Source organism: Rhodnius prolixus, unplaced genomic scaffold (genome assembly GCF_049639745.1).
Source record: "Rhodnius prolixus isolate KJV_2025 unplaced genomic scaffold, Rpr scaffold_4, whole genome shotgun sequence".
Taxonomy (NCBI): domain Eukaryota; kingdom Metazoa; phylum Arthropoda; class Insecta; order Hemiptera; family Reduviidae; genus Rhodnius; species Rhodnius prolixus.
The window spans coordinates 36,472,292-36,492,164 of NW_027411614.1; the positions used below are offsets into that span (position 1 = coordinate 36,472,292).

Sequence of the window (19,873 nt, forward strand, 5' to 3'; positions counted from 1 at the left end):
TTGAAGCTATTTTATTTACCTTATAAGTGCAGCCACCATCACATATTTTTCAATAATTAGAATTTGTATATTTATGTTGCTAAATTTTGTCATATTTACAGGGAGTAGAAAAAGTTTTTTTAGAGGTCAGAAAAAACAGATTTTTGTCTCTTAATTTTAAGGCTAACTAAAAATTTTTAATTCTTTAAGAAATATTCAGATAGATTGTTAAAAAATGTGATTCGAGAATGCTCATTGATCTGCAAATGATTGTTTTTATGTAATCTTTATTTGCGCCAATAAGACTTGTTTCTTAGGGGGAAAAAATCAACATTAGTTTAGATTGGAATAGCAATAATTTATTAGTAACTAATGCATTATCAGTGTAATTAACAGTAGATGTACAACTGACAAGAGAGTGCACCATCACCGCCTGCCTAAAGTAGACTCATCTGAGAACGAGGGCACCTCTATTACTATCCAAATATTTGCTTAACGTCAAACTTTTGTCATTAACTACCCTACCTCTTAGTGTATAACCCTTTATATCCCCTAAAGTTTACATTAGCAGCAGAATTGTTTTTCACCAAATATCACTGGGATATACCTATGTAATCAATCTACTACCACATTCTCACTAATAGACATAGTATTAATTAACGCCTTTTGAACTCTTTAAATGTGATCGATAAATTTATAGTGATTTTTTTTTTTTAAATGCAGGGAAAATTTGGATTTCATGATCAAATTTATCCGAACACAGAAAATCGTGGCATTTGCGTACCTATGTAAATTATGATGCAATATAAATCTGAAACACACAAACTCCTTCAAGAATGATTATCTTTTCTTATAATAATTTTGCCACTTTTATGTGGACATTTATATTAATGTTTTAGAATATTAGTGATTCTGAGAGGAAAAGAAATGAATCGTTTAACGCAATTTGAGAGGGGAAAGATAGTGCCTTGCTCAAGGCTATCCAGAGTAATGGTGCATTAAATCTGGTTAAGCCCTGCCTCTATGCAAACTACAATGCGACTGAGTAACTAATGGAAATGTATTGCGGGGATGTAAAATATTAGCAATCTTTTTTTTCCATTCCTAAAAGAAATATTTGGAATATTTAAATTACTTCGTTAAATAAAGAAGTATTTTTTTTATGGAGGCAGTTTTAATCTTTTTTTTAAAGTTGTGGATTGAGAAGTGTAAAAGTGGCGGGGTGGTGAGAACATCACCAAACGCTTCAGAAAATCTTTCTGGAAACATTTTACAAATAAAAGTGAAAGATTTCTTTTCTTTTTAGAGATTAAAATAAAGGTTTAAAGTTTATAGATAAAATAATTGTAAAAGTTTTTTAGAAAATTGTAAAAAAACTAAATATTATTCAGTTAATTATTAATTCCTTTTAATGAGGATTGTGGATGAAAAATGTTGGCCAATAACTTAAAATAGAAAGCTATTACCGTTTCAAAAAAGAAAAATGTTTCAGCTTCAGCAAGTTTTCGCTTTCGGAATATTTTTCACAAAAAAAGCGCACTTAGCACATATTTTCTGTTCTCTTTTTTGTAAATTCCATGACATTCATTTTCTGTTTGATATTTTTGTTAATAATTAATTCTCTCCGCTTTGTTTGTAAACACACTCGTTGATAAATCATTTCGAAATACTTTGCTATTGAGACGCAATTCTGAATTATTGTAGTCCAAGTCTCGCTGTTTTGTTCATAAACAAAAATATCCTTAATGATAGTATATTTTTTTTATTTCTTTTACTAATACATATTATATATTCCACAAAACTGAGTATAAAAATATTCAAGCCAAAATAATTGAAGATGTTTTTCATATCGAAATATTTCTCTTCATTTACCGATATCGCATTGTATTATTGGTTTTGCCTTTATTTCGTTGCATGTATTAGATTGATTCTCAATCAATTTTCTCATTGATGTCACATAATCCTGGATAACGACTAATCATGGTTGTTCTATTGTAAATAGAAAATAATAATAATAATTTGGTCCAATATGCTTCTTCCTTTTCTTTTGAGAAATCCCATTCCATTATAAAAATAAATAATTAATTTATTCCAAAGTAATACAATAAAATAAATAATTTTTTAAATGAGATTTAAAAGTTTTTTGACAATGGTTTTCAAGAATTAATTCATTCCTCGTATTTTTTTTTTTTTTTTTTTTTGGCGCATCAACAGCTGAGGTTATTAGCGCCCGGAGCTTTTTCCAGTGCACTGCCGGCCTCCGGACAGTGTTCTCTCGTTACAGACAACACTGTCCATCACCGGACAGTGGGCTGTAAGAAGCTCCTAGGAAGAGAAAATCTAAGGGTCAGCTGCTGGATTCGAACCCGGGACCTCCGCGTGGGAGTCCAGTATGCTAACCTCATAGCTAATCCCTTCCCTCATTCCTCGTATTAAAATTTATTTTGCATAACATTAATTGTTGTTTTGTTATTATTTGACAACCGAACCACAGAACCATTTGGATAATCAGATTTTAATGTATGCTAATGTAGTCTATACAATAGGGAGATGCAAGCTCTTATCAAATTAATTTCTTGTCGTTAATACAGTATATAATTATTAGGAAAATGTGTCCGTAGTTTTATAAACTTTGATAAGCGATCACAATTTATGAAATATTCATGAAATCATAAACTAAAAATGTTGACTAAAAACAAGTATTTTTTTGTGAATTAAAATATTGATATCAGTATTAACATAGGTGATGTGATAATTTATTCACACTTTGATTTCTTCTTAGTGTAGACTTAATTTTAAACATTTAGTGAGAATATTTTGTTTTTTAAGGTTACTAAGTATTGTTAATGGCTTTTGGTGACTGATTCAACTATCCAGTAGGAAGAAAAGAATAATATCAATTTCAGTCATGATTTTTTTATTTTGCCGAGCTTTCGGCGTAGGGACTAGGTCATCTTTATCAGATTTTTGAATGCAAGGAGAGTCTCAATTCTCTCAAATGTTTCTATCTCTCTTACATATTCTTTCCTCGCTATTATGAAAGTCACTCTATCATATGTATGGGAAAAATTCCGAACCAATGGAGCAGGAAGTATTTGGCTGTTTGAGCTATGTGGCAACTCAATGGATTCGATCAAAAATATACTAAAAAATTGGTCAATGGATAAAAAGTTCTTTTCTCTCCAGATTACAGGTCAAGCTCGCAAGATAATGCTTTACAACATACTTCCATTCGACAAGGGATGCATTCTTTACGTACCTTTTGGCCTCAAGAAGTATTTTTGTCTCATCATTTCATTTTTATTCCTTCTGTCAATTAAGTCACTAGAGAGAGAAGTAGGATTATGCTTCTGAAAATTAAAATCACAATTGGAAAATTTCAAAACTAAGTGATCGTTTATTGTTACATTTGTTATTTAGATCGCAAAAGATAAACTAGAAAAAACCTTAAACCTCTCTGTTATTTGGCTCATAAAAACCCGTTAAGAAAATATAAAAATGTATAGGCATTATAAATACTCTAGTATATGTGTTAGTGTGTGTCTATACAAGTGTCGCCCGAGGGGGTAGGTTTTTGTACATAATAGGAGGGAGTGTGGAGGCGGCAGTGGCGTCACCACCCCTCCGGGGTCGATAGAGTGTTGTGGATAATGAGGGGTTGGTGTGGACGGACCACCACTACGGCTGTGTGTGTGTGTGTGAAGAGGGAACTAGGGGTTGTATTTTGAGGGATGACGGGCGGGGCAGCAAGGGGTTCATGTTGAGAGGGGTGCCCCCAATGTTACCATGACAACACAGGCTCACCCGCCCGCCACAGGCAGATAGCCGCGGCGTTCACACGAGCACCCACATGCGCTGTTTGCCCGTACGACGATAGGTCGTCGGTTCGTGTTCTCCTATCCACTGTTGACTCTTACAGCTAACTAACCAGCCAGCGAAGTAGAGAGTCACTCGTGCTCCGGACTTGGTGCCGCGTGTGTCCTTCTCCGGCGCTAGTCGTCTTTTCCACTTTCTTCTTTTTTGCCAACTTTGTTCTTCTCGTTCAAAAGATAGAAACCTTCGATTTGTTTATTTGAAGTAATTATAGTTTTATCCTTTTCCTAGTTCATTTAATTTTTACTGTGAATAACAATAATGGCCTTAGAAGAAATTTAATTTAAAAAAAAACAAACAAACTTGGAAAAATAATACAGAAAAAGAGTTAGATCAATTCAAGGGAAGAATTAATAAATTAAAAAGGCCACTGAAATAAAATTAATCAGCTTATAAGACAGAAAAGAGGTGATTATTGAAAAAAACAGGTGACGTTTTGTAATAGTGTCGTGTGTTTTTTAAATGTGTTATATCCAATAATTATTGTTCAACAGAACTGCATAGCCTTGTGAACATGTGACTGCAAGAGCGATATGCAGCCGGCATGGAGCCGACCAGCTTGGTACTGGCCACTCTTATCGCGTTTGCTTCTTTCAATAACTGTAAGTCACTTTTAGTAGCAATTATTTTTGTTTTCCATACTATGTTTAACAATGCAGTTTGCCCATTATTAAATAAGAAATTAACTTTATATCTCAGATAAAACAAAAATTATAAGACTTTTTGTTACCAAGTGTCTTCGCATTGACAATAGAAAAATAAAGAAAATTCTGCATGTCATGCATTCTCTTAATGCATTTTTTCTTTTTGTTCAAATTGATTGTTATTTTTGCAATTTGTTTAATTAAACAAGAGGCGGTATCGCCAAATATATTGTTTGTAAACATTGTATAGAATTTTAACAAAACATATTCTTCATCTCAAGAGACAAGTTTTCCTGGTAAAATATTTTTAAGTAAAAATGCCAGGTTTCAGTAAGGTTAATAAAATATATTAAGTTTATAGAAAATCTTTAGCGTAGTTTTTGAAAAGTGGAGGAGAGGCGAATGGATTCAGAATTGTGGGACTTCAGTCAAGCAGACTGGGCACTTATTTCATTCCGATCTACTGAAATTAGTTACAAACGTTAAGCTATACAAGAATTTAGTTTATTAGAATTTAGTAATAAGTTACGCTAATAGTGGGCACAAATACATAATTATACGTTTACTATCTAGTTGTTCAAACCTTTTTTCTTGAATATATCAAATATTTAGGAAGTGTTTTTTTTCTTTTTATTAAAATTAATAGAAAATGACCAAATGGGTCTTCCAATTGAAATTATAATCAAAACTTAAAAATAAAAAAGTAACAAAATTGGGAAGAAGATAGGGCAATAAAAGTATAGTCATTACTTTAACTTGTAACAATTGTTTTGGGCGATTAAATTAAAACCATTTCTGAACATTTCGCCAAATAACATACCAATTTTAAATTGAACATAGTGGAGATTAAATTGCTTCAGCGAATTAAAAGAATTCTATTTAATAAAACTGAATTGAGTCAGTAATTCGATTTACTTGTTGTAGGTACAATCACACCTAAACTTATGAATTTCGATACAATTATTATTATTTTTTGTTAATTAACTACTGAATTTAATTTTTAATTACTTCTCAAATCCGTAGATTTTTTCGTGAGCGCTATATCTATTATTATTTTTTCATTTAAGGTGCGTCAATGACTGAGGTCTCTGGACTGCATTCTCTCGTTAGAAACAACGCTGTAAGTAGTGAGTGAGCTGAAAGATGCTCTTAGTAAGAAAAAAATTCAAGTGCTAGTAGCTGGATCTCCGCGTTGGACTAACTGCTAAACTTATACCTACTCTAAACTTCTTTTTTCTAACGGAACGTCCAAACATGAGGTCATTTGCGCCCTCAGCTTTTTACAGTGCACTGCTGTTTTCATCAGCGGACTGTTAGCTGTAAGAAGCTTCTAATAAGAACAAATCTAAAGGTTGGCAGCTAAATTCTAATCCAAGATCTTCTTGCGAGAATTCAGTACTCTTAAACCAATTCTGTTAAACTTTAAGCCTAACTAAACTTAAGCGAAACGCATTGAACAAACAAACATTGAAAATTTAAATGACTAATGAGAGAAAGACAACTTAATTTAACGATACAAAATTATAGGTGCTGACTAATTCATCAAGTTACTGTAGACACTACTTATTGATCAGGCAGTATAATAAATTACAGCAAAATAAATGGTCAACGTAAATTAAGACTTTACGTCGTCAATTGGAAAGTTTTCTTCAATAAGAATATAACATCAAAATATCGCTAAAAAAGCAAGTAATTTAAAACTATCACAATAAAATAAATGGAAAGCCAAAAGAAATAAAAGAGTAAGATGCAATAACATTAAATGGATATTAGATAAATAAGAAAGTAAATTAATTCGTTAGTAAAAAATATAACAATGTGCAAGCAACACTAACACAACATGGAACCATTATTCACAAAATTAAATATACAGGTGATGGTGTGGAATTCTGTTGGTGTCCAAAATTACGGGATTCTTGCAGAATCGGCAGATTCTTGCAAATAATCCGCTTCTCGTAGATGAGATTGGAGTTCGCTCCTCTTACATTAAAACAGCCACCACCTATCGCAAAATACTCTTCTCACTCTAAATTCCTTTTAGTGCTTTAGATCTAGGTGGTTTCTTTTTCTAATGAACTTTAGTCGCTTGTCCAAGGTCATTGTTTTTAAAAAGCCCAGTGAGATCCAGAACAAGAAGTGTATTTCTTTTGCTAAGGAATGCCATCGTATTTTGATTATCCCTCACAATCTACGCAAACCCCTCTTCAAATGAGGGGCATTCCTTTGTTTCCAATTGTCAAACTAACTCGACCTCTTCTGTGATGTCTTAGAGAATTATGAGTGCAATTTCCAATCGCATGTGCTGGTGTTTGAATCCCATTGGCACATTTGTGACAGAGGTTCCTCACTTCTGCCGTTACTCGACTACTGGACTTCTCTGGAAGTGGATAGATAGTTCATTCACGGCATTAACGTACTCACTAACTGAAAACACTTGTTAATTAATTGTGGATTAATTGATTAATTTTGGGATTGCCTTAAAAATCTCTTGCCATTATACTCGGACCATTCTTTCAAAGCCCCTTCTCATAGATAGAGGCTTCCTCAATATCCTAACATTTAGATCAGATCGAGTACTGTACCCTATCTATTTATGGATTTTTCGGTTATATTTATGCATTAAAAATAGATTGAAATTGAACATCGCCAATACAAATCGGCAGATTATTACTATTATTAATTAATTAGTCAAAGTGGTTATATCAATTAAAGGCAGGTTAGTAATTCTTTGAATAAACTCAATTAATTATGAATATGACAAAGTTACAAATAAGAATATGTCCGGAGACCGGCAGTGCAGTGAAAAAAAGCTCCGGGCGCCAATAACCACAGATGTTGCTTTAAATTAAAGCAATTATAAAAATTAAATTAAAAAAATTATAAAAAAAAGTAAATAAGTTCAAATTTACTTTTTATACTATCTGTCTAGAGTGGATTTATTATGCCAAGAATAATGGGGGCATTATTATACATTGTTTCGTCAATTTCTCTAATGCAGACCAATTTAAGGGTTTAATTGTATTATCAAATGCCATTATCTAGATACAATTTTATCATTCATTCAAACATAATGGAAATAGATATTACAAATATTCAGATGATTAGAGTTAGAATTAAAAACATAATACAACGCCTTGTTTTACATATAACTCAGCTTTGCCGCTAATATCGCAATCCACTTAGCGTAAGGTAAATTTTTAGGATTATTATTATTATTATTTTACAGTTCTAACTTCATGAATACAAAACCCCTAACTCATTTCAAATAATGTAGATTGTTTCGAACAGACAATAAATTTAGAATCTACTAGATTCGCAAGAAGGTTTCTGGAAGTCTTAGAAAATTCGATATTATGAAATTTCCCAATTAATTTTAATTATTCAGTTATAAAAAGTCGTGTAAGTAACGCTAAAATTTTATTCATTTGTCTTTGAAAGCGCTTCAAAATGTATTTTCAAGAGAGGTTTACCACAGGACAACAATAAGAGAATTTAATTGAATTTTGTAGTATCAAAGAAAGCTTTTTCAGTCTTCAAAATATTTACATATTTTATAATAAGTTTCAATAACTATGTTAATTATCAATTTAAAACATTTTCTGCGATATTTTTACATAAAATTCTATTTGAAGATTATATTTTTGTACTTGCACACCACAAATTTATTAGACAAATTTTTATTATTCGATGAAGTTTAGAAATCTACATTCTAGATTCACAAGGTTAGCATTAGTTCTGCTCCATCATTTTCTGTGAAACTTTCCTCTCAAAACAAAGGAGACTAAACTCATAACTTACCTGTAATTTGTTCATTTGAGATCATCAGCTGTTTTTTAAGAGTTTTTGCTGGTCGAAACAACAACTGTTGCAAGCTGGATTCTCTAAATTTGATTCTGTCAATGGTTTTTAAAGAGCCCAAAAAAATAAATTTGACTTTCTTCATAAAGGAGTGTTATGAATTACATAATGATATCTAATTTTCGAGAAAACTGTAAGGAAAAAATACCTTCAAAAAATGCACACTTCTGGTTACTCCATGGAATTTATCCTACATTTAATTGATTTTAATGTATTTGGACCATAAATTACAATTACAAATTTAAAGGGATGCCCATTTCTAGCTGATGTTCGAATTTAAAATTAATATATTTTTCTCAAAAATCAATTATTTTTTTTTAAACATACATGAAATTTTAATTCTATTTTTCGTACGTTCTTAAATAAGGGACGTATGATATAATTAAATAACTTTGATTAACAAGCTATTATTTTTTAATTGTAAAAGTACATGAAAAATGGATAATATTTTCCATTAAATTTTGTAAAATCACGTTTAAATGTAATAGCATTCAATTAACTTGGCCTCATAAATGGTCATAATTTATGCACAACAGCAGAGTAGAAAATTAAAACACAATGTAAAATGAAATTCCTCAGGAATTCAATTTAATAAATAAATAAAAAAACTATAAATTTTATAGCAACCTGTCGTGAAGGGCATAAGGTGGTATAAGTTTATTATTTTATTGGTTTTTACAAGTTGCATTTTTTTCTTAAGTTTTGGAACAAAAACAATCCTTATTTTCTTTCTTTTACTTGGTAATACAAGCATTTATCATGTCAAATTTTCGAAAAAGTTATTGTTTGTCCTGCTTTAATAAATTTCACGAATAGAAATAGAATAAAAGCGTAAAATCATAAGAAATAGCTTATATTATTTTATAATAATTATTATTCAAAGTACAGCAAAGTTTGCTTACATTTTAAGGTAATTTTATCCACTACCAAGTCCTATCGTTGCAGCAATACGACCCCTTCTGGAGTGTCAGAGAATTGCAACTATAGGTTTAGTTAACCTAATCGTTCACAGATGGCTGTAAATGAAAAAACGTTTACAAAACCCCCAGGGAAGTGTTGCACATATTGTCAACTTGTCGGACTTCATATACTTCATGTAACACTGAGAATAGTTTACCAGTATCTAAGCCGCATTTATTGTGTCAAGTTGCATATATTTAAGAGAATGGTCTCCTTCCTAATTAAAATACTTGTAATGAATCGCTTGCGAGTCTTTTTTACATCTGCTCGAATATTCGTTGGATTTGGAAATAATAACGTTAACATTTATTGAGTAAATAATTTGAAAGAACAGTTCTGACTACAGAACAATGGATTTCATTTTCGTTAACAAATGCTACAATGGTGGGAATTAAATCGAGAATCAAATGTTTGTGTTTATTAAATTCTAAATATCCAAACTACATGTCAATCTAATTAATAGGAATTATGATATTAATAGTAATGATTGCATAATCTCTAAAGCCTATAATTAGATCTTTATCCGTATAACTGAAGCAAAAGGATGGAATAGCGCTGTAGATAGATAATTGGTAGGTCTCGTTTTCCTCTTGAATTTCAAGACGGAAGTCTCCTACTATCTCATCACTCTTCTCTTCTACAGCTTCCTGTTTGCTACGGCTGCAGAAGGGCTATTGTCTCAGGGGTCTTGGCATGCAAAGAGGCTTTTTACTCACTGATAGGCTTCATTCAATGCACAAGTGAAAATTCATTCACTAAATTCTTCCTCGGCCATTTTCCTCCCTGCTATGGAGAAATTCCAAAGTGTCCTTTATTATATCTTACAAGACGGAGAGTTATGCGTCCTCGTCGACTTATTATGGGCATCCCCGGCTTTCCTGCCTCTGGTGAGGCACTTTTATTATCATTATATATTATACCCTCATGTAATAATAATGTATAAAAGAAAAAAGTAATAATAATAGAACAAGGAATTGTTCGAGCAGCTAACTCTTCTATTGGTTTACGATTAAATACATTATTAGGAAATCAGGAAAGAAAAATAAAACTAGCTAATTGTTACATATCATTGCTGCTAAATTATATTTGAATCATGCGATATTCAAAATAAATCAGTTCTTTCTTTTTCTCATTTCTTTTAAAAGGAGGTATTGCGATCGTACAAATATTGCACACGATTGTGTGAATTTCCACGGTATCTTTCTTCTACAGCTCTTCCTGACAACCCGACAAGACATTTTAAAAGACATTGGCCTCATTGCTCTCCTCTTTAGTGAAGAGAGTGACTGATAGTTCAATGTTTGTTTAGTTTTGTAAACTGGAAAAAAAGAAGAGTTTCCTCCCTTAAAGCACATTTTGTGATCCTCAGAGTACACTCAAGTGGTTTGCACAAATTGACAGTATGTTTGCGCTTGGGTGGTGGTAAAATTGTATCACATTAAAATTTAGTTCTGTCCTACTATCAGTACTAATGGATCAGTGAATCAGTTCTCCACGTAGATCAGATGAGTACCTCAGGCAGAAAATCAATTTAAACAAAGTTAAATTTATTTCACAAATACGATGGTAACTTATTAATGTTTTGAATTGCTGGCATTTATACTCAATTAGCTCTTGAGAGTTATAAACTTTATTCAAGTTAGAATCAGAAACTTTGAACCCTGTTTTAAGTTCCTGTCCAGTGACATTTGAGATCGTCCTATTTGCTCTAATATTGGATTGCTCTACCGTTAAGGTTGAGCGATATTAATGTTTTACTTAAATTGAACATGCACAAACATTATATGAGACGATCATTGCACAAATCGATTAATTCCATTTTTTAAAATATCATAAATTTAGGTGTCAAAGCACTTGGTTCAATCATAGCTTTTTATAATTTTATAATAAATTTTCCAAAAAATTAATATTAACACCATTAACTGTTTTGGGGCTAGGTGGGTTAAAAACTGCCCCACCTTTTGCTTAGCTTTTGCTGCATGGTGGGATATATTTTAACCCACCTCGAAAAGTTGAAGTTATTCATACATATGTACAGCTTAATATGTTATTTAAAGTTTTTCATTCAGATGGCAGTGCTATGCACCAATGGTAAATGCGAAAATAAGTGAAATAATTTTTATATTTATTATAAACTTGGCCGATAGTAAAAAATGGTGGCACCGCATACTTCATTTTAGAAGCCATTTAGATTAATTCAGTGCTCTAATGTAAATCGTTGCAATAATTCAACTCAAATTCAGTAGCAGGCGCTGAATGATAACGGTAAATTTATTTGAATTTATATTATAAACGGAATTTTAAAAAACAATGTACATTATTTCTCATATATCTTTATTTCCTCCAATTAATTCTCTTCTATTCAATTAGTCAGAAGACCAATAAAGTAATGTAGTTCCGTTTAATTAATTTTTTATCAAGCTTAGTTATTTTTATAACCATCTTTTTTCTCTTAGTGAATTCATTGCTCATTTCATTTTTTCCTCCTCTCTCATTTGTATTATTGTTTGTAAACGGATTTGTACTCTATTTGTAAAAATTATTTGTTTAAATAAATAAAAAGTCTATCTGTGTCGTCTGAAATAGGCTTTAAAATAAAATATCTTAACTGAATAGATTTTTCAGTTTTTTTTTTTGGATTCTCTTGATAACAGTCTCAAAGAGTTTTTTTAAACATAGATACTAATTGCGTAGGAATAGATATAAAAGCTGAATTTGAAAAGTTTTCTCTTAAAATTCATTTAAAGCTTCCAAACTGGAGAGCCATTTCAGTGTAATGTACGGTTCCATGAATATCTGATTATTTTATTTATTATTTATTTACTTGAAGAGTCACGTCACTTTTCCGACTTTAAATTAAGTTTTAAATAATAAAGAACTTTTGACAAATTTGTTATTTTTAATATTTATAATAATTTGCTACAAAATCAACAGCAAGGATTAATTTAATCACATGTGTGAGAAGATACATAAGTAATTAGTTAAAAAGTGACATAAAGTAAAATTGTTCAAACGGTACGCAGTAAATTTCAAGTTCCAACGGCAGTTTATGTAAACCGAAATATTAGCCATCACAGTTAGCAACCAAAAAGCTATCTCAAAGAGTGTAGTATACATTTAGTAGTGTATATTTAGAAATAGTTGAGAGGGCATATGTGCAGATTATCACTGTCAGCACCTTCCATTATTAAATTCATGTACGTGAAAAACCAATTTGACGCAGTTGCAGAACAAAATCCAATATTTAACAAGTGAGTTTTATTTGTTCACACTCGTTTAGTTGCCACATTTGAGTCAGTACCAAAGTTCGATAAAAAAAAAGTTTTAATTCAATCTGTGATCATAAATAACAAATTCCTTCGACAATTGAAACTTCTAAAAAAGTAATTATTGAATATTGATTACTCTTGGGCAAAATTAAAAAAAAAATGTTAAATCAATATTTCCTTAAAATTGTTATTACTTTCCACTTTATCAGAATTTGTTTAATTAAATTTAAATCCTCAGCATTTTATGTTGTATAGTTTCATTTACATTTACGTTTATTTAGCATTGATATATTTCGGTAATTATTTAAAATTGGAAGGCTCCTTCTCAATTTTATCAGTCCTTGCCATTTTGAACCTTCCTTCATGTGCATCTTCTTCAAATGAAGTAAACTGTATTCAAATTTGGCCATCTGTTTCTTCACAGAGAAAAATGAAAGAGAAGTAAGTAAAAAAAAGAATTCCATTTGGAGATAAACGGTCCAAAATTTAAGCATTTTATCCATTAAAGAGAAAAACTCCTGAAACATCTAAATTAAAAAGCCTTATAAAGAAAACTATTGAACAAATCGAGGGTTCTATACAAACTTATTTTGTAAAACCATAAAGGTACATAAAAATCTCAGAAGCAAATATTTATCTACCTTAAATATTTAATAATTTACAACTAATGACATTGCAAAAAGAAATCGATTCAAGAATACAAATTATTTCTTCAAGGAAATATAATATATTTATGATTTTAAAGTAAGTACTTCTATGATTTTTACACACGGCAGTACTATGTATTTACATAAAGAGAAAGGTAAAGAAAGAAAATTGCAACCTGCAATAAAAAGAAGTACAAATGCAATAAATGATGGGAACAAGCATGCCCTGGGCACGTTTCTTATAAATCAATAAGCGACGTGACAAAAGAGTTTTACCTATCCTGCACTCACAGTCTCATATCGGCCCTAACCTTGCCTTGCCAACTGTTAAACCAAAGGCAAAACTTCCACAAATACGTTTCTTATGTAAATAATACAAGTTCTAATGAAATCAGTCAAGTACGTGTTTAGTTTGTAAGCTGTTACCAAGGCTAGGATTTATTTTCTTGTAAATTCTAGCGAGATATTTGTATAAAAACCGGCGCTTTTTCATCTTACAATTACTTTACACAATTACTGAACTTATCTCTCGAAATTTAAGACATATTTTCAATAACTTAAACACACCAGTAAGCCATCAGTAAAGTGCACTTCGTGTTTGGAGGAACAGTATTTTTCAATTTTTTTTTAACCACATAAAAAAGTTTTGCTGGAATAATTTTAAGGAAAAATAAAACTTTAATTCTAGAATAAAAATGAAAATGAATGCTTTGCTTAAGGAAATTCGTTAAAAGGCCTTTTGGATAAAATTGCCCAAGATAAGAAACCTATGTTTGATTTAAAAGCGATACCGTTTAGCTATTTTGCTCTCAGCTTCTTCAAAACCAAGGATCATTAACTCCTCTTCTATTTTCCTTTATAGTATATATGTATATATTTGTTCTGAAGAACTATTCCTTGAAGAAAATTCTTTAGACAAATCTCAGATTCCAGGTATATATTCTAGACACCTTTTCAGCAGGATTCTAATGTCAAGTTAAAATAGTTAACATGTGGATATATCATTTCTAAAGTCAATTTAGGTCTTGCAAACATTCCTACATTGTAGTTTGTTTATTCAAAGTAGCTGATTTTCTTAAAGTTGAAAACTTCAATTAGAAATTTGATAGTAGCTTCTGGCAGCGAGAAAAAAGATAAAAATAAATTAGTCCTTTAATAAAATCTTTTGTTAATACTTGACTAATTAAAAAATTAAGTTAATTAAAACGTTTAGAAGGAAATATTTGTTTAAAGTTGAAGAAAATTTAGCACAGTATTACTTAATTAGAATCATTTTTAAATAAAAATGTAAATAAAGTACTTAAACATGGATACAAATAATAATAATAATAATAATAATAATAATAATAATAATAATAATAATAATAATAATAATAATAATAATAGAGGGAAGGGATTAGCTATGAGGTTAGCATACTGGACTCACACGCGGAGGTCCCGGGTTCGAATCCATTTTTAGTTTATGATTTCATGAATATTTCATAAATTGTGATCGCTTATCAAAGTTTATAAAACTACGGACACATTTTCCTAATAATTATATACTGTATTAACGACAAGAAATTAATTTGATAAGAGCTTGCATCTCCCTATTGTATAGACTACATTAGCATACATTAAAATCTGATTATCCAAATGGTTCTGTGGTTCGGTTGTCAAATAATAACAAAACAACAATTAATGTTATGCAAAATAAATTTTAATACGAGGAATGAGGGAAGGGATTAGCTATGAGGTTAGCATACTGGACTCCCACGCGGAGGTCCCGGGTTCGAATCCAGCAGCTGACCCTTAGATTTTCTCTTCCTAGGAGCTTCTTACAGCTCACTGTCCGGTGATGGACAGTGTTGTCTGTAACGAGAGAACACTGTCCGGAGGCCGGCAGTGCACTGAAAAAAGCTCCGAGCGCTAATAACCTCAGCTGTTGATGCGCCAAAAAAAAAAAAAAAAAAAAAAAAAAAAAAAAAAAAAAAAAAAAAAAAAAAAAAAAAAAATAATAATAATAATAATAATAATAATAATAACAATAGGGAAGGGATTAGCTATGAGGTTAGCATACTGGACTCCCACGCGGAAGTCCCGGGTTCGAATCCAGCAGCTGACCCTTAGATTTTCTCTTCCTAGGAGCTTCTTACAGCTCACTGTCCGGTGATGGACAGTGTTGTCTGTAACGAGAGAACACTGTCTGGAGGCCGGCAGTGCACTGGAAAAAGCTCCGGGCGCTAATGACCTCAGCTGTTGATGCGCCAAAAAAAAAAAAAAAAAAAAAAAATAACAATAATAATAATAATAACAACAATAATAATAATAATTCATAGGACAATTGTCCGGTTCCAGTTAGAACCATAATACCAGATAAAGAAAACAGGTTCCTCCCTTGCCTGCGGGCCGCGAGGGATTTGGAAAAAAAAAAAAAAAAAAAAAAATAATAATAATAATACAGTGAAGACTTTATTTTTTTTACTTTATACGAAGTGTAATCTAGTAATAACTGATTATAAATTTCGTTAGAATCTGCCTTAAATCGCAACTAGTTCTTATTGGAAAACTATGTATTCTAGAATACAAGAGTATTACCTTACATTCAGACTAAACAGCGTACAAGTTGCAGTAAACTTTTGTTGAAATTTATAAGGGTTCACAAAACAGTTTGAAGCCATTCAAGTTTTAGTTAATCTATATCTCATCGTACAAACTCATCAACAACTGTAATTATTATTGAAGTGTAATGCGATAAGTATAGAGGTAGATCACATATTGTAGATAGTTCATATTGTTTAATAAAGTTACAATATTCTTAGTTTGAACAGTTTTAATTGAAACACTATTCATGCTAACATATTACATTTAGAATTTAGATTTAGTCTCATTTTACGTTAAATTTTGGTAGTAGGTTTGTAACACAAACAGGCTTATTTGTTGTTTTACAATTGATTGAGGTAACATACAATTAAGTTTGAATGATGCTCAATGTACTAATTTAGGAATTATACAATAATTAAAGCTACCATCACACCACGCATCCCATGATTCTATTGGGAATTGAATTCTAAAAAGAATTGGGTGATAGTGAAGGAAAATGAAGTGAAATGCCGCTGAAATATTCCATCCTCTCACAATTCGTTCCGTTGTTACGATAATTTTGTTTTTTCGAAAAGTCCTAATCATAAACCATGAAATAATACGTTCTGAAGTTCTTCTGCATTAGTTACAATTTTTTTTCTATATTTTTGAATTGTTTTTTAATTAAATAAATTGATCTTAATTCTTATCATACTTTAATGTGTTTATTATATCAATTCAAAACTAAAAAAAGGTAAACATTAAAATACAAAAATAATCACTCTTTAATAAATAACTCTAGAAGTAGCCAAATCTCACTAAACTTTTCAAATATATATATATATTTTTAACAGAGAATACTGGAAAGTGAAAAATTTCGTTCATTTGAAAAATCAATGTTAGGTAGCCGTTAATTGCCTAATTTCACTATTTAGAAACAATATTTACATTATACTTAACAATAACTTATAAGGAAATTACAATATGTTTTTGTTTGGTTTGTCTTTTTTAATAAAAAGAAAAGAATAGAAGCAGATAGAAAGATAATCGATTTGACTTTTCAGTTGTTGTTACAAAGGACAAAATACAAGTTTTGGCCAATGTCTACTTATTATATAACTTGTATTAATCTATAGACACAAGCTTATATGTAGACAAATTGGATAAAGCTCAGTAAAGTTATGATCAATGGCTAGGCACTTTGGTTAAAGTTAGTCCAGCTTTTAGCTAACATTCCCTTTAACAACCACTATATACATTTAGGCAAAGGGCTTACTCACTTCCTCTTATACTTAATAGTTTATTCATTATGTTCCTCAGTAGTTGTTAGTTTGAATGTTATAACATTTCAGCGATTCGATGCAATATTACGAAATAACTGTTCTATTCATTTGTTTTAAAATTAAAAAAAAAAAAAATACATGAACACTAGCACTACCTTTCTCTTCCGTAATTAAATTTTGCTTAAAACTTTTAATTTATTCTATCCTGACTTTAAAATAAAACAAGTTCACTTTAATAAATATTAATCAAAACGATAGGAGACATCCTAGCTCCCTCAGAACCACGGCGCACTCATTGAGAGAAGTTTAAACCATGATAACTCACGAAGGGTAACCACAGTTCGAATTTTCTCAAAGCGAAGCGACAATTCTGTACAACCTTCCTAACCAAACCTTCCCAAATGAAACGAACTAGTTTATTTTTATTTTTGGATATAGATGCAAGCAAAGTGAAAAGGGCATTAACACTGCATTGCCCATCTGGAGTCAATTTGAATCCGAAAAAAATAGGAATGGTCTCTGTTTCCCACATCTCATAGCTATCCCAAAATGTTCTTAGATATGCTATCCCCACTCTCTCACCATTTGATAGTCACGAGCTGAAGACCGTGGAATTCTTAGTTTCTTTTTGCAGATTAGTTTACTTGAATCATAAGAGTCATTTTGACTCCAGATCGGCATTACACGTAAATATAACAGAGTCATTTCGACTCCTTGTTAGTAATATAGGTAGATTTTCTGTTATTATCTTGACTCTACATTATTGCCTAAATGCTTATTTTATACATTTACATAAATTTCATTGAAAGTATCAAGACACAAAAAAAAAGCCTCTTTCTAGAATTGATTTTCTGTCCGAATTGCAGCAAAAACTTGTAGCGAATTGGGTAATTTCTGATCCGTGTCAACAACGAACAGTAATTGAAAAAATAGGGAATGTAATTAAAAAAATGTAAAAGCCCCTGATCAGAAGGCAGTCAATCAAGGTTTTAGAAAATACTGAAATTACGGCAATCGTAAGTTGAAGTTAATTCCTTCTGCGTGAAATGTTGAAGCCGATTTGTGGACTAAATTTGTTTTTCTCCCTTAATTCATATTCTTTCTCATCCAGTAATGCAAATTTTATTATTAAAATTGAAATCAATGTAAAAAAAAATATAAAAATAAATTATGGAGTCAATATGACTCGACATTGGCAATAACTAAGTTCGAGCATTGGCAATGCAGTATTATTGCATTCTTAGTCAGTGCCAAGATAAAGTAGAATGTGAAAATTACTCGATTATTATTAGTTTAGTTGAAAACAATCGTTTATAGCACTAAAAGCTTATCAAAGTCGGCCCCTCTCAGACAAATTCAAAGGTTTCCAGAAAGAGGTTTATGTGGTTGCATTAGGGATGCATTTTTTTTCGGTATTATTGATATAGAAACCGTTTTCAACCACTGTGCTTGAAATGGAGAGAACCTGAGGGGTAAGTCATGCGTAGTTTAGAATAACTGGAGGAATTCAACTAGGATGCAGTGAATGCCTAATCGTACCAACAAAAGTTATGAGTGAAGCCTGCAATATTTAACAAAAGATTAGCAATATGTGTGAAACATAGACTATACCTCAAAACGAGAAGAGACATAGCAAGATTATTAAAGTTGTTATCTGTTGCCATGATAAATAATAATATTATTATCAAATCCCTACTCAGTCTGTAAAATATAATTATTAAATTAGATCGGAACACTTCTCTTCCTTCTTGCCGCTTTCCTTTTAACCATATTAAACTTTTCAATCAATGAGCAGTAGAAACTATACATAGTAACACTTATTTGGTTCAAGTCAATGCACCTGCTTGTAACTTGCAAGAATTAACTTTCTTGCGGAGACCTTTTCTCACTTCGCATCAACTTAATGATTGCCTCAATGAAGAAGACTGTTTTAGGAATTGTCGCAGATTACTTTTAAAGTATTTTAGTAAAAATTATTGCCTCCATGTTTGTTTTTGATATCAGAACTAATAGGATGGTCCACTGGATTTCTTAGTTCAGACTGCCAATTTCTTGTACCTTGTTAAACACTTCTAATGCTGAATAGGTTCTTTTTAAAATTCTTATTCTGAGAGCTGGGGTGTTTATTTGGAAGATTTAAAAATTAAATGTGGTTATATTAAATGGGCCCTTTGCCTGTAAATATTTTGAATTATTTCTTTCTTTTTTTTGCTTTTATTTTTTTTTTTTTACTAACAACAGATTTTAGCTCCCCCATTTTTTTTTATCTATTGTAGTTAACCTTAGTGTGAACCTCTGGTAGTGAACTGGAAGCAAAAGAAGAACAATTGAATTTCTATGTCGTGTCCTGGTGCTGCCAGCAGCAATACTTCCCTCTTATTTTGTGCGGGAGCATTGTTACAACAGAAATGGCATTATTGTGAGGACAGTGCGCTAACAATGAGTCAAAGTGAAGGTGCCCAGCATCCGTCTGTAGTGGGTGGGATTGTAATCTCTGTCAGTGTGTGTGTGTGTGTGTGTTGTAAGACTGTGTTGGGTTGCCCCTTGGAATGAGCAGTGTTGAGGGATGGCTTCATCCTGGAACAGACACAATGTTAGCGTACAGAGGATAGCGTCTTCCTCCCCAGCTCTCACTGTTTTTGACTATACACAAAAACGGAACACTTCCCAAGCTTTCCCGTTCTCTGCTGTACACCCTTCGTCTTTACCTTTTCCACCTTGCAAAACAGTACATCTTCTTTTTATGGTAGAAAGCTTTACGTTAATGTTTATAGCAGTGATATACACACAACGGTAGG

The 19,873-nt window shown here is 31.3% G+C and overlaps 1 protein-coding gene across 1 annotated transcript in view; it reads left to right on the forward strand.

Moving 5' to 3' along the window:
* The first annotated feature begins 3,835 nt into the window (after nucleotides 1-3,835).
* The window catches only part of tei (irregular chiasm C-roughest protein teiresias), a 508,251-nt gene continuing 492,213 nt past the window's right edge, over nucleotides 3,836-19,873 (forward strand). Inside the window, exons 1-2 of the mRNA XM_074131947.1 lie at nucleotides 3,836-4,260; nucleotides 4,347-4,454. Coding sequence (XP_073988048.1) covers nucleotides 4,397-4,454 — 58 coding nt within the window. The 5' untranslated portion in view covers nucleotides 3,836-4,260; nucleotides 4,347-4,396. The remainder of the gene's footprint in view (nucleotides 4,261-4,346; nucleotides 4,455-19,873) is intronic.